Here is a 10814-nt window from a genome sequence, read left to right as displayed (position 1 = left end):
TGTGTGTGTGTGTGTGTGTGTGTGTGTGTGTGTGTGTGTGTGTGTGTTGTACGTTATATGTTATGTGAATGTCAATTGGAGTTACAGGGATTGTGAGCCGCTTGTCTTGGGTACTGAGGACCAGTTTTCTGGAAAAGCAGTGTAAGTCTTCAACGGCTGAGCCATCTTCAGCTGAGATCTCTAGCTCTTCTGTCAGGGGATCATATCGTGTCACATCTGAACATGCCAGAACAGGGAAAAGAGAACCTCACTGCCTCCTGGGAGAAGGTGGAAAGCTGGGCAGAGTACTTTGGATGACAGGGTGGGCAAGCAGTGTTGCCCTTGAACCCAGAAACTACAGAAGAGGGAACAAGACACACTAGGTTTGTTACTGTTTCCTTTGTTGCCAGGAGCAGCTTGCAGATCACAGAGGACTGAAATGCATTGTAGGTTTGTGTTGATTTTTGTAGTGTTGTTGTATCTGAAGAACAGTCTGGATGGGCCTGGGTGGAGGTGGTTCTCTCGTCCTGTTATTTGAAGGGTTCTTGTCAATCATGAAGCTACAACCTTGGCCTCAGACTGGACTGGAAAAATTGACTAATGCTTTAAAGTAAGTTTGTTCTGAATATTCATCTGAGTTTCAGTTACGTGAAATGATTGGTTCAGAAGGTGGCTCAGTAGCTAGGAGCACACTGCTCTTCCAGAGGACTCTACTCAGTCCCCAGCACACGTCAGGGGACTCACAGCTGCTTCTAGCCTCATCTTCAGGGGAAGGGGGCTCTTCTGGCCTCCGCAGGTACTCCTGCAGGCTGTGTGCATACCAATACACAGACTTACACACTAATTAAAAATAGTAAGAATAAATGTAAAACCAAAAAGAAGTGCAGTTACAGACTACAGAGCTGGCTTAGTGTATAAAGTGCTTGTTGTGCAAGCATGAGGATATGAGTTCAAATCCCTGGCCTCACATTAGGGCCAAGCACAAGTCTATGATCCCAGCACTCCTTTATCAAAATGAGGGGTGGAGACTAACTCCAGAAGCTTGCAGGCCAGCTGGACTGGCATATGTAGTTGCAAGCAAAAGATCTGTCTCAAACAAGGTGGATGAGAAATACAGACACCCAGGGCTGTCCTCTAACCCTCACACATACATAAGCCATGACATATATGTGCCTGGATTCACACACATGCACCACCACCACCACACACATACACACACACACACACACACACACACACACACACACACGCACGCAACAGCAGGCTGGCTTTTAACCACCAAGTGTCCCCTGCAGTTTCCTAGCTTCCCACTAGGCCCTGCATTCATTCAGGGCCATTTGTGACTTATCACAATGGGTTTCATTCATGGCCCCTGCAGAGCTCCTGTGAATGAATCACCCACCCGCCTTGCAGGAGGGGTGAGGCCCCTGCTTGTCAGATTTCCTTGATGATGTCTTGGTTGGTTCTTTCCCTCATCCCTTTTAAAAAAGTCACCGATGTGCTCTGGTTCCAGTCTCCCTTCCTCTCCACAGGAATAACTTTCACCAGGGATGGCCGATACCTGGCCCTGGCGGAGAGACGGGACTGTAGGGACTACGTGAGCATCTTCGTGTGTAGTGACTGGCAGCTCCTCCGGGTACGGCTGTCCTCTCCTGATGGCCAGGAGAGGGGTGGAACCAGTGTTGCTGATGATCCCAGGGCTCTTTGCAGTCCCTTGTGTAGACAGAATGATGGGGTTTCCATGGTCAGAGGGCAGGGGTGCTGTCTGTGACTTTAACCAGTATACACTAAGTATGATCCAGGCCTCAAGGTGCACAGTTGGTGCACATTAGAAGTTGGCATGAATTTGAACTGTCTTATGTGCATAAGGGAGTGCCTCACGGGGAGGAATGATTGGCCCTGGGCAGAACGCCTCAGGAGCTGTGGCCCTGGCTTACTGCCCTCCGTGTCCACAAGCTTCAGACCCATGAGCACATGCCAGTGTCAGATGGTTGCAGGAACATCTGAGGGAGCCCTGGGGAAGCAGGGTCAGGCAGGGCAGGTGAGGCTTGCCAGGCAGGAAAAAGTGAGGACAGCACAGGTGCCCCTGGGCTGGACGTGGGGATGCGGGATTCGGGCCTTGCCCAGGACGGTCGGCACTGACGTGTGCGCTCACGAGGACCGCATGCGCATGCTTGTGTGTGTAAAGTGACACTTGAGCCAGCAGCATTAGTTACGAAGTAAATGCACTTATCTAAGGAAATGCTTTCAAACTGTCATCCTTTTCTTGTCTGGAAGCACTTTGACACAGACACGCAGGATCTCTCAGGGATTGAGTGGGCCCCGAATGGCTGTGTGCTGGCAGCGTGGGACACCTGCTTGGAGGTATAGCACATGGCGAGCAGCACATTGCTCTCCCGAGCATTCGCCTGCAGGTACCTGTGTGCTGTTAGTGCAGCGGGCTGCGGGCGCCGAAGCACTGCACTCAGCGCCTGTGACGTGTCCACATGTCTCATCTGCAGTACAAGGTTCTGCTCTACTCCTTGGACGGCCGCCTGCTGGCAACGTACTGTGCCTATGAGTGGTCCCTGGGCATCAAGTCTGTGGCTTGGAGTCCCAGCAGTCAGTTCCTGGCCATTGGGAGCTACGATGGAAAGGTACAATGGAAATGGCTTAGGGTGCAGGACACTGGCAGCTCCGTTAGCTGTGTGCATGCCATTATCACGGTTCCTTCCCCAGGTTCGCCTCCTTAATCATGTGACCTGGAAGATGATCACCGAGTTTGGGCATCCTACAACTATTAATAATCCCAAGACGGTAAGTCTGTACACATCCTCACTTGAGCACAGCATTTTGTCCAGTGCTGTAGGGCACTCTTGACCTTTCTCCGTTGTGGTGGTATTGTCTTCCCCGTTCCTGAACCCTCACACACTCCTTGGTCAAAGGTGTGTCTGGTCTAGGTTCCTCTCTGGACTGTGCCTCTGTCCTAGGCAGATGCTGTGCTTACTCATGCGCTGTCATCTGTAGATCCCTGGTGTTTGCAGAAGAAGCTGAGGAGTCCTGAGCATCTGCCTCCTGCCAGGCCCTGTGCTCTGGACTTCTACCAGCATAGAGCAGACAGACAAGCAGGGAAGGGCCAGGAGAGTTGGTCTGTGTGGACCTCAGGTAGGGTAGCCCAGGTCCAGGAACCAGCAAGTAGTTGAAGGAATATTCTGTAGCTCAGTGGTGTTGGTTCCTCCTTGTCTTCTGTCAGTGGTCAGGACCAAGGACAGATTTCTGCTTCCTTTGGACAAGGAAGGGCCGAGGCACAGCTCAGGACTTAGCTGTCTCAAAGGCTGTGTCAGCAGAACTGTGCAGGAAGGAGCTGGGCTTTAGTCAGGGTGCTCTTCCAGTAGTATTGGTTGAATTTGGCTACGCAGACTGCCTGTGGTTCATGCGTCTAAGTCTCTTCACCATGTGTATGGCAGTTTCTCTGCCTGGGACTGTGGTGGACCTAGTGTATGAGTCGGCTGTATGCCACACAATACCCGAGACAGGGTCAGCTTAAAAGAGCAAGTTAATTTGGCTCCTAATGTCTGAGGTTTCGGCCCCTGGTCCCGTCATCTTTTACTTTGTGCCAGTGTTGAGGCAACACATTGTGGTTGGGAATTAATGGTGGAACGGAGCTGCTCTTACAGTGCCAGGGAGCAGGAAGGACAAGTGAAGTCCCATCATGGCCGTCAAAGCCTTACCTCCAGTGCCTTCTCCCACAAACTGTCTCAAGTCACTACCAGGTCCAGTAGTGCCACAGGCAGGCAGCCCTACACTAGCACCACGTCTGAGAGGCCTGTTTGTTTGCTGCTCCCACAGCCTTGCTGCTACTTAATGTCCTCTGGCCTGGCCCCCGTTATTCTTCATTATGCTGAAATGAACACACAGGCTGCCTCTGCACAGCTGTGACATGGTTCACCATATAAACACAGTCAAGTGTTGCTCCCCATCTCCCGAGGACAGCCTGGCCAGCTGTCCTTCACTGCAGAGGGTCGGACTGGCTGCTGCCTCTGCCCAGTTAACTTTGGTACTGGCACTTAAGTTGAGCCAGCTTGCCCTGGGCTCCCCGGTTCTTGTCAGTCCTGGTCAGTGAGTGTCCACATTGTGTTTTTCAGGTTGTGTATAAGGAAGCTGAGAAGATCCCACAGCTGGGGCTGGGCCATCTGTCCTTCCCACCACCCCGAGCAATGGCTGGTGCCCTTTCTACCTCAGAGAGCAAATGTAAGCAGAGGCTGTGCCTTCTGTGGAAAGAAGCTTGTTGTGTCTTAGATGAGGGCCCTCTGTCCGCAAGTGCAGCACCTCTATCTCAGGCGCGGTTTGTTGGGGTGGGGGAGGAGACCATGTCTCAGCCCGGCAGCATTCACAGGTGTGTTCCCTGTGAGCCCACCTTTCCCACACTGCAGGCACTGCCCTCTCACCTGTCACTGTAGCCCAGGCTAACAGTCCTGGCACTCTAAGGCATCCTTTTAAATACAGTGCTCTGAGGGCACCTCAAAGGGATTTGGGAGGCAGAGAGAACACGAGCAGACACTTAAGCAGACACTAAGCAGTGGCTTAGCCAGTTCTGGAATAGGGACCTTGAGCTTTGACTTCCTGCCCTGCAGGCAAGGGGACAGGGACCTGCAGGTGTGAGGGGACAGCAGCTGTGTAGTGCAGGCTTGGAGGGTTGTGGGCAGCCAGGCTTGAGGTGCTGCTCACGGTGGCCTGTATTTACCTAGCCATCTTCTGCTGTTGACGGTTCTCTCATTCCCAGCTGGAAAGGAGTGGCCATGTGTGTCCCATGATGCTGGAAATGAGTAGAACCGCCGGATGTTCACATAGCCGGGACCAGTGTGATCTTTCCAGCTCAGAAAGCAGACCTAAGCAAGCGCATACCCTTCTGCGCTCCAGACTGCATTGTCCTGTCCCCACTTGGGCCCCCGTAGGCAGCAGAAATGTCCCCTAGGCCTCATTTCTCAGCTGCTCCAAAACCATCTTACCTTCCCATGCTTCTAGGCGTGTTTTCCCTTCCCTCTGTCTGCCCTTCCCCACCCTTAACCATTCCTTCAGCATGTTCTGTTGGTATTCCAGATGAGATCGCCTCTGGGCCGGTTTCCTTGCAGACGCTGAAGCCAGTAACCGACAGGGCGAACCCTAGGATGGGTGTGGGAACGCTGGCTTTCAGCTCTGACAGCTACTTCCTGGCAACAAGAAACGGTCAGCGTCACACGCACGGGCAGGGCTGGCGCTCACTGTACCCTTTGACACCAAGAGGAGTGAGTGGGGAATCAGGAGGGCAGCTGTGTGCTGGTCTCCCTGTCTTTCTGCTGAAATGGACACTTTGCACAGCAGCTCCCTCGGCTTGGTAGTCAGCACATGCCCTGGCTGCCTGCCTGCTTCCTACTGCAGGCCTTCTCAATGCACAGGAGCAGGGGTCCAGCATTGCCCTCTAGGAGTCTGGCTTTGTTGTTTTTTGTTTTTTGTTTTTTTTTTTTTAACCTCTACAAATATCAAAACCACAGGAAAGAGGGATTGTAGCCTTGGGAAGCCTTTTCTTCATTTTGGGTGCTGGTCCCCAAGAGCCAGAGTTTGCTTGCAGAGGGCCAGCACTGACATGTGTCCTCTCTGCTTCCTTGCAGACAATGTCCCCAACGCTGTCTGGGTGTGGGACATTCAGACGCTGAAGCTGTTTGTGGTGCTGGAGCATATGTCTCCAGTGCGCTCCTTTCAGTGGGACCCACAGCAGCCACGGCTGGCCATCTGCACAGGAGGGAGCAAGGTGTACCTGTGGTCGCCGGCAGGCTGTGTGTCCGTGCAGGTCCCCGGGGAAGGTGAGCATAGCCCGCCACAGGGGCGTGGGCTCAGGGTAGGCTGGCCTCAGACAGGTCCACCTGCTCACACCTGCAGCCACGTGTCAGCGCCACGCGCCCTCCACATCGTGGAGGGAGTTCACGGGACCTTACCTGGTGTGCACTCCTGTCAGGGAGCCTGTGGCCCTGCGCTTTACAGGCTTCGGCTTCCGCGCGTGGGGTCGCCGCGCTCCTCACGCACAGGCTTCCTCCTACAGGGCCTGGTTTCTAACTCTCTGGCCACCCGTCTCTCTAGGTGACTTTCCAGTGCTTGGACTGTGCTGGCATCTAAGTGGGGACGCCCTGGCCCTCCTGAATAAGGATCACTTCTGTCTCTGCTTCCTGGAGACCAAGGAGGGGGCTGGCACAGCCTGTGGACAACGGGACAGCCATGCCTAAGACCTGAGTGGATACTGAGGCAGCGGGTGCTGGCGCTGCTGATCCCAACTCTAGCAACAGCTACATAGGCTCACCAGGTGGGATGGGATATTCTGCCCAGTTTTCTGAGGTGTTTCTGTAAATATGTATAAAGTTATAATGTAAAATAGGTATGTGCTAATCCATGGAACAATGGTGGTCCTTTTCTTCAAGGCCTTAGGTCACAGGTTCAAGGTCTGCCTTGGAGGATGAAGAATCCTGAAGTAACACCAACCTCCCATACGGCTCTGCTGTTCCCTGAGCCGTTTTCAGTCAGTGCTTTGAACAAGGGAAGGGTGGACCACTGTGGGAACTGTCCGCCCCTCTGCTGAGCTCAGAAGTGCTGTGAGCCCAGCCCCTGTGCCTGTCCCCGTTTGGGCTGTAAGTCCCACAACAGCTGGCCAGCTCTCCGGCCTTGCAAGTCATTTCTGCACGGAGGCCTGGGTCTTGTAGAGTGGAAGTGCTCAGCTCACCCAGCACAGCCCGTATCTCTAGCAAGTGCCTCGACAGCAGCCAGACCAGAATGTTGGCCCTGGTGAACAGGATGCCAGCTAGACTCTGTACTTGCCCATCTGAGCTTTTGTGAAGAGGACTACTGGCAAGTGTCCACAAGGGTCACCGAAGATTCAGTTCCTCAGGCCTCAAGACAGTCTTTGGTTGGTAGTAACCTCAGAAAGGAGCAACTCCATTTGATTTTAAATGTCTTTACTACAAGACCAAAAGCACAGGCTGAAGACTAGGTGCATCTGAGGTCACCTTCCTCTTGAACAGGCCATGACATTCTGGTCACATCCATGCTGGTTAACTTAAAGCTGTGGCAGAGGTAATAAAGTGACAGGCCAACATCTATAGTAGACTGACAGGTGCTAGAGCCATAGGGACAAGCTGTGGGTAGCTGGCGTGCCAAAGCCCAACGCTCAGTTGGTGGGGTTCCAGGAGGCTTGTCTGTTTACTTATAAACATGCACTTCTTAAACCAAGGTATTCAGTCCCTTTTAAACAGAGACAGGATGATAGAAACCCGCCACTGTGACTTCCGGGAGGGGCTGGATCATGAGACTGGCCTAGGAAAATTATTGTATTAACACCACTTAAATTAGCTTACAAAGTGTAGCTTTAAGTCAGACACATTCACTAGGAGCTCTCGGCAGACTGTTGGTGACCAGTCCGCTGGCTGCTGTTGTGTTCGGCTCTTTTAAAAAATAAGCTGAGTTTCACAATACAAGCCTTGACAGGGAATGTGAACGCATGTGTACTGGCCAGTCACTGGGCTCCACCCTGTGTCCCAGCAGATGTGGGCGGGACAAGGGACACTGGAGAAAACGAGAGTGGAGTTACAGAAGAAACACTGGCGTGGGACAGCAGTCCTTCTGCCTTTACAGATCATGTTGTCAAGGCGTCAATATCCTAGTAAATATATATAATTAATGTCACTATTCTAATCAGGTACATACAAGGGCGATGCCCTTCTTCCCTCCAGCCACTGTGGGTGGCGTGAGGTGACGTGTAGAGTCCCCGCCACTTTAGTTTCCTACGATGCAGCTCTCTAGAAGCCTATCTTGCCCCTGGTCATGGAGTAGCCCAATTTGGCTTCGTTGTTAATGAAGGACATCAGCCCCACGTAGGTCTCGATGAGGAGAGGGCGCTCCAGCACCAGCACGTTATTCATCTGTCCGGGCAGGGGGCTTTCCTTCTGGGCTTTCTTGACAGCTTGAATTACAAGAGCCTTGAAGCTTTCCAACTTTAAAGAGAATAAACACAGCGCTTCAACCTCAAGAACAGACAACAGGTGTGCACTAAGTGGGGAACAAGGGCCCTGAGAAGTTCGAGTCCTTCCAAACACCATGTACAGTCTGACACCTCTGATGACAGGCCAGCCTCTAAGAGCTGTATTATCTTGAGTCATCCTGTGCAAACATTACAATGGGACTCATGTTAAGTCCACTCTAGAGAGGACTAGCCTCTCATTAAAGTGCAATCCAGACTCAGTAACCTGAGACAAGGTGGACAAGGTGGACAGCATCGCAACAGGCAGCAAACCTTATCACAGACACACGCTGTGGAGTGATGGTGCACTCAGCGGCACCATCACACTCCCCAGCTACGCTGTGCGCTTAGTGACAGGGAGCATCACAGGAGGAGGAGTTCATGAGGACTGTCACCTCATGACAGGACTTTCTCAGCCCTGCTGTAGCCTGTCCAGAGTGTGACGTGTAAGCAGTGCACTGCGCTCCGGGCTCCCTCAGCACTTCTCCCATGTACTCACCTGTACTGCAGGCTTCTCCCGTGCTAACCTACCCAGTCCAGACTGAGCATCCTGCAGTGGGCCGGGGTCTTCCTCTGCTCCCTGAGGCCCCTATCTACAACGCTGGCTAGTTTCCAGGTGTCAGGAGCTGCCCCTCAGTGCCTACACTTGACAGTACAGCCCAGGATAGAGCAGTCGCTGCTGGGGCCCAGGGTGTGGGTCTGCTTACGTGGCACAGAGACGCTGTCTTCTCATCCATGCCAGCCATCGGGTGTTCTATGAAGGTGGCATAGGGCATGTTTGTAGACCAGGGGTTCCATCTGTTGATGAAAGAAGGGCGGCTCTGCTTGTCCCACTGAATGCGAACCCCAAAGCCTTCTCGCCTGAGGGGAGGGGGGAAGGGGAGAGAGCCTTGCTTACCACATGAGTATAATATTGCAGGCAGCATCAGGGATGGCTGGGAAAGCTGTGATTTGGTCTCTAATGATGGTCTCCACTAGCTACTTAACATTCGTTCAAAGTGTAAGAAGTCAGTGTCTTGATGATACTAAGTGTCATCTTACAGCCTGTGAAACAGGTATACAGTTCAACCTGGCCAAACTATGGACTGTTTTTTTCTTTATGTGTTACTGAATGATGCTGAAGTTTGTAGCCATTAGCTTCCTGGATTCCCTATTAAAATAATTCTTTTATAGCAAGCCAACCAGCTCTTGGCAACTGGCTGTTGGGTGTTTATGGAGTTATCGAATTTTTAGTACGATCAATTGATCAATATGCTTTTCTTTTAAACGACCAGAAAAAGACTGAACACATACTCTGTGTCTCCTTCCTGCTGGAGGTAAAATGCCCAGCTGTGGGGAGTACTCTGGACTCAACAAAGCTTTGGTCTGCTTCCACATATCCTAAATAGTTTTCAGTGCAGAGACTGCCAGCATCCCTCTCAAGGAAGTACTGGGCCACACTGAAAGCACCAGCTTCTATTTTAAGGTCCTTTTCCACTGGTCTTTCAAGATGCGACCTTATAGCTCACCAAAGACCGAAACAAAACCATTTACGCGGTCCTCTGGGGACCCGTGCACCTACTTGTTGAGCGACTTGGGAGGAAACTGGAATTCTCCATAGGAGATGGTGTCTACCGCGCTAAGTGCCACCCGGACCACCTGCTGGCACTGAAGGCTGATGAAGTCATATTTGCAGATGAGCAGTGACTGGTCGGTGACCAGCACCAGCCGCTCCTTCTCGTTGTTCCAGTGGTCCACCCTGGAGGAAAGAGGTCCGCCTGTCACCAAGGGCCCCGCCCGCTCCCTGCTAAGTGTCCCGCAGCCCCCACGCGCGCTTGCGCCGCCTTACTCGGTCAGCAGCCACACCCCCTGGATCTCGCCGTCCTCCACAGGCCGGACCACGGCGCGGATCTCCTCCACCGCCTGCTCTATCGTGCCGGGCCGGAACACGAAGTACTCCTTGACTCGGGCGCGGCGTGTAGGGTCATGGACGCTCAGTGGCCACAGTGTCTGGCGCAGCGGCGTGCCCGCCCCCGGCCGGCCCGCGCCCGCGTCCTCGCCGGCCGCCAGCAGCGCCGTGGGGCTCGTGCCCGCCGAGTCCACCGTATCCCGCAGCTGCAGCATTGCGCCGCCACCCGCCGGCTCCTCGGACGCGGCCGCCGCCCCGGCGTCACCCCGGCTGCGTCCCACCCTTCGCCGCTTCCCGATTGGCTGCATCTCACAGAGCCCCGCCTCCGGCTTCGCATATCGCGCCTCGCGATTGGCTTTTCCTCAGCCGTCTTCTGCAATTGGCTCCGTGTGCTGCCATTCATATTCACGCTGCCCCGCCCCCGGCCGGAAGCAGCCGCCACGCGCGGAGCCACTTCCTGTTTACTCAACTGGAAAGGCTAGGAGAAAGTGCAGGTTGTAGGTTCCTGGATTAGGACAGGAAAAAATGTCATAACCGGATTTACGTGGAAGGCGGGGCTCGCGCGAGGGGCGGCGCCCCGACAATGTGTCCTCGAATTGGCTCTATGCCCTTCACCTCCGGAGTTACTGTGTTGTTCGGGGTGTGGCGCTAGGCGGCGGTGTGCGGCACACCGAGGAGGTGTGTGTGCCTGCGGAGTGTAGAAATGGGGCATCTGAGGATTGTGGGCAGCCCATTTGTGGGAGCCTCAGATATAGGCATCTCAGGGGTGTGCCTCATGCCTGTGGGTGGGCAACTCAGGTATGTGACCTTGTTGGGTGGGCACTTGGAGACGTGGATACCATGGGCATCTGGAGCACCTTTGGTGTGTGGGTTTATCGGGTATTTGCACGCCGTGGAGGTATGAGTACCTGGGGGCTACATCTAGGG

At 53.6% G+C, this 10814-nt stretch overlaps 2 protein-coding genes across 6 annotated transcripts in view; one reads left to right on the top strand and one right to left on the bottom strand.

Moving 5' to 3' along the window:
• Window positions 1–6841, top strand: part of Wrap73 (WD repeat containing, antisense to TP73) — a 13108-nt gene extending 6267 nt beyond the window's left edge. Inside the window, exons 5-13 of one of the 4 annotated variants that reach the window (XR_008721022.1) lie at window positions 1512–1615; window positions 2257–2343; window positions 2481–2615; window positions 2698–2775; window positions 4104–4209; window positions 5059–5184; window positions 5607–5798; window positions 6073–6292; window positions 6408–6841. Coding sequence is in view for 3 of the 4 variants with exons in the window: in XM_055615092.1 (XP_055471067.1) it covers window positions 1512–1615; window positions 2257–2343; window positions 2481–2615; window positions 2698–2775; window positions 4104–4209; window positions 5059–5184; window positions 5607–5798; window positions 6073–6215 (971 nt within the window). In the remaining variant the exon portion in view is untranslated. Of the gene's footprint in view, window positions 1–1511; window positions 1616–2256; window positions 2344–2480; window positions 2616–2697; window positions 2776–4103; window positions 4210–5058; window positions 5244–5606; window positions 5799–6072; window positions 6376–6407 lie in introns of those variants that run through there. The other 3 variants (XM_055615092.1, XM_055615093.1, XM_055615094.1) reach the window with 3 other exon arrangements.
• Window positions 6842–6921: 80 nt separating this feature from the next.
• Tprg1l (tumor protein p63 regulated 1 like) lies at window positions 6922–10151 on the bottom strand. 2 transcript variants are annotated; one of them, XM_055615095.1, is made up of 4 exons: window positions 9828–10151; window positions 9561–9737; window positions 8707–8860; window positions 6922–7973 (listed from the first exon to the last, which is right to left on the bottom strand). In XM_055615095.1, the coding sequence occupies exons 1-4, from the start codon at window positions 10100–10102 to the stop codon at window positions 7779–7781; spliced, it is 801 nt and encodes a 266-aa protein (XP_055471070.1). In that variant the 5' UTR covers window positions 10103–10151; the 3' UTR covers window positions 6922–7778. The 2 variants fall into 2 exon arrangements, with proteins under 2 accessions (XP_055471070.1, XP_055471071.1); XM_055615096.1 differs by having other exon boundaries at window positions 8707–8797.
• Window positions 10152–10814: the final 663 nt, after the last annotated feature.

Source organism: Psammomys obesus, unplaced genomic scaffold (genome assembly GCF_907164565.1).
Source record: "Psammomys obesus unplaced genomic scaffold, mPsaObe1.curated_primary_1811, whole genome shotgun sequence".
Classification (NCBI taxonomy): domain Eukaryota; kingdom Metazoa; phylum Chordata; class Mammalia; order Rodentia; family Muridae; genus Psammomys; species Psammomys obesus.
Note: the sequence above shows the minus strand (reverse complement) of the source record. Positions and strands in the feature narration are given on the sequence as shown.

What these genes read in the sequence shown, in the direction of transcription:
- Tprg1l (XM_055615095.1), bottom strand. Translation starts at nt 10,102, where the DNA reads ATGCTGCAGCTGCGGGATACGGTGGACTCGGCGGGCACGAGCCCCACG. An exon ending in GGGGTGTGGCTGCTGACCGA is followed by an intron (nt 9,738 to 9,827) that starts GTAAGGCGGCGC and finishes TCTTTCCTCCAG; the next exon opens with GGTGGACCACTGGAACAACG. An exon ending in CCTCCCAAGTCGCTCAACAA is followed by an intron (nt 8,861 to 9,560) that starts GTAGGTGCACGG and finishes CCCTCCCCTCAG; the next exon opens with GCGAGAAGGCTTTGGGGTTC.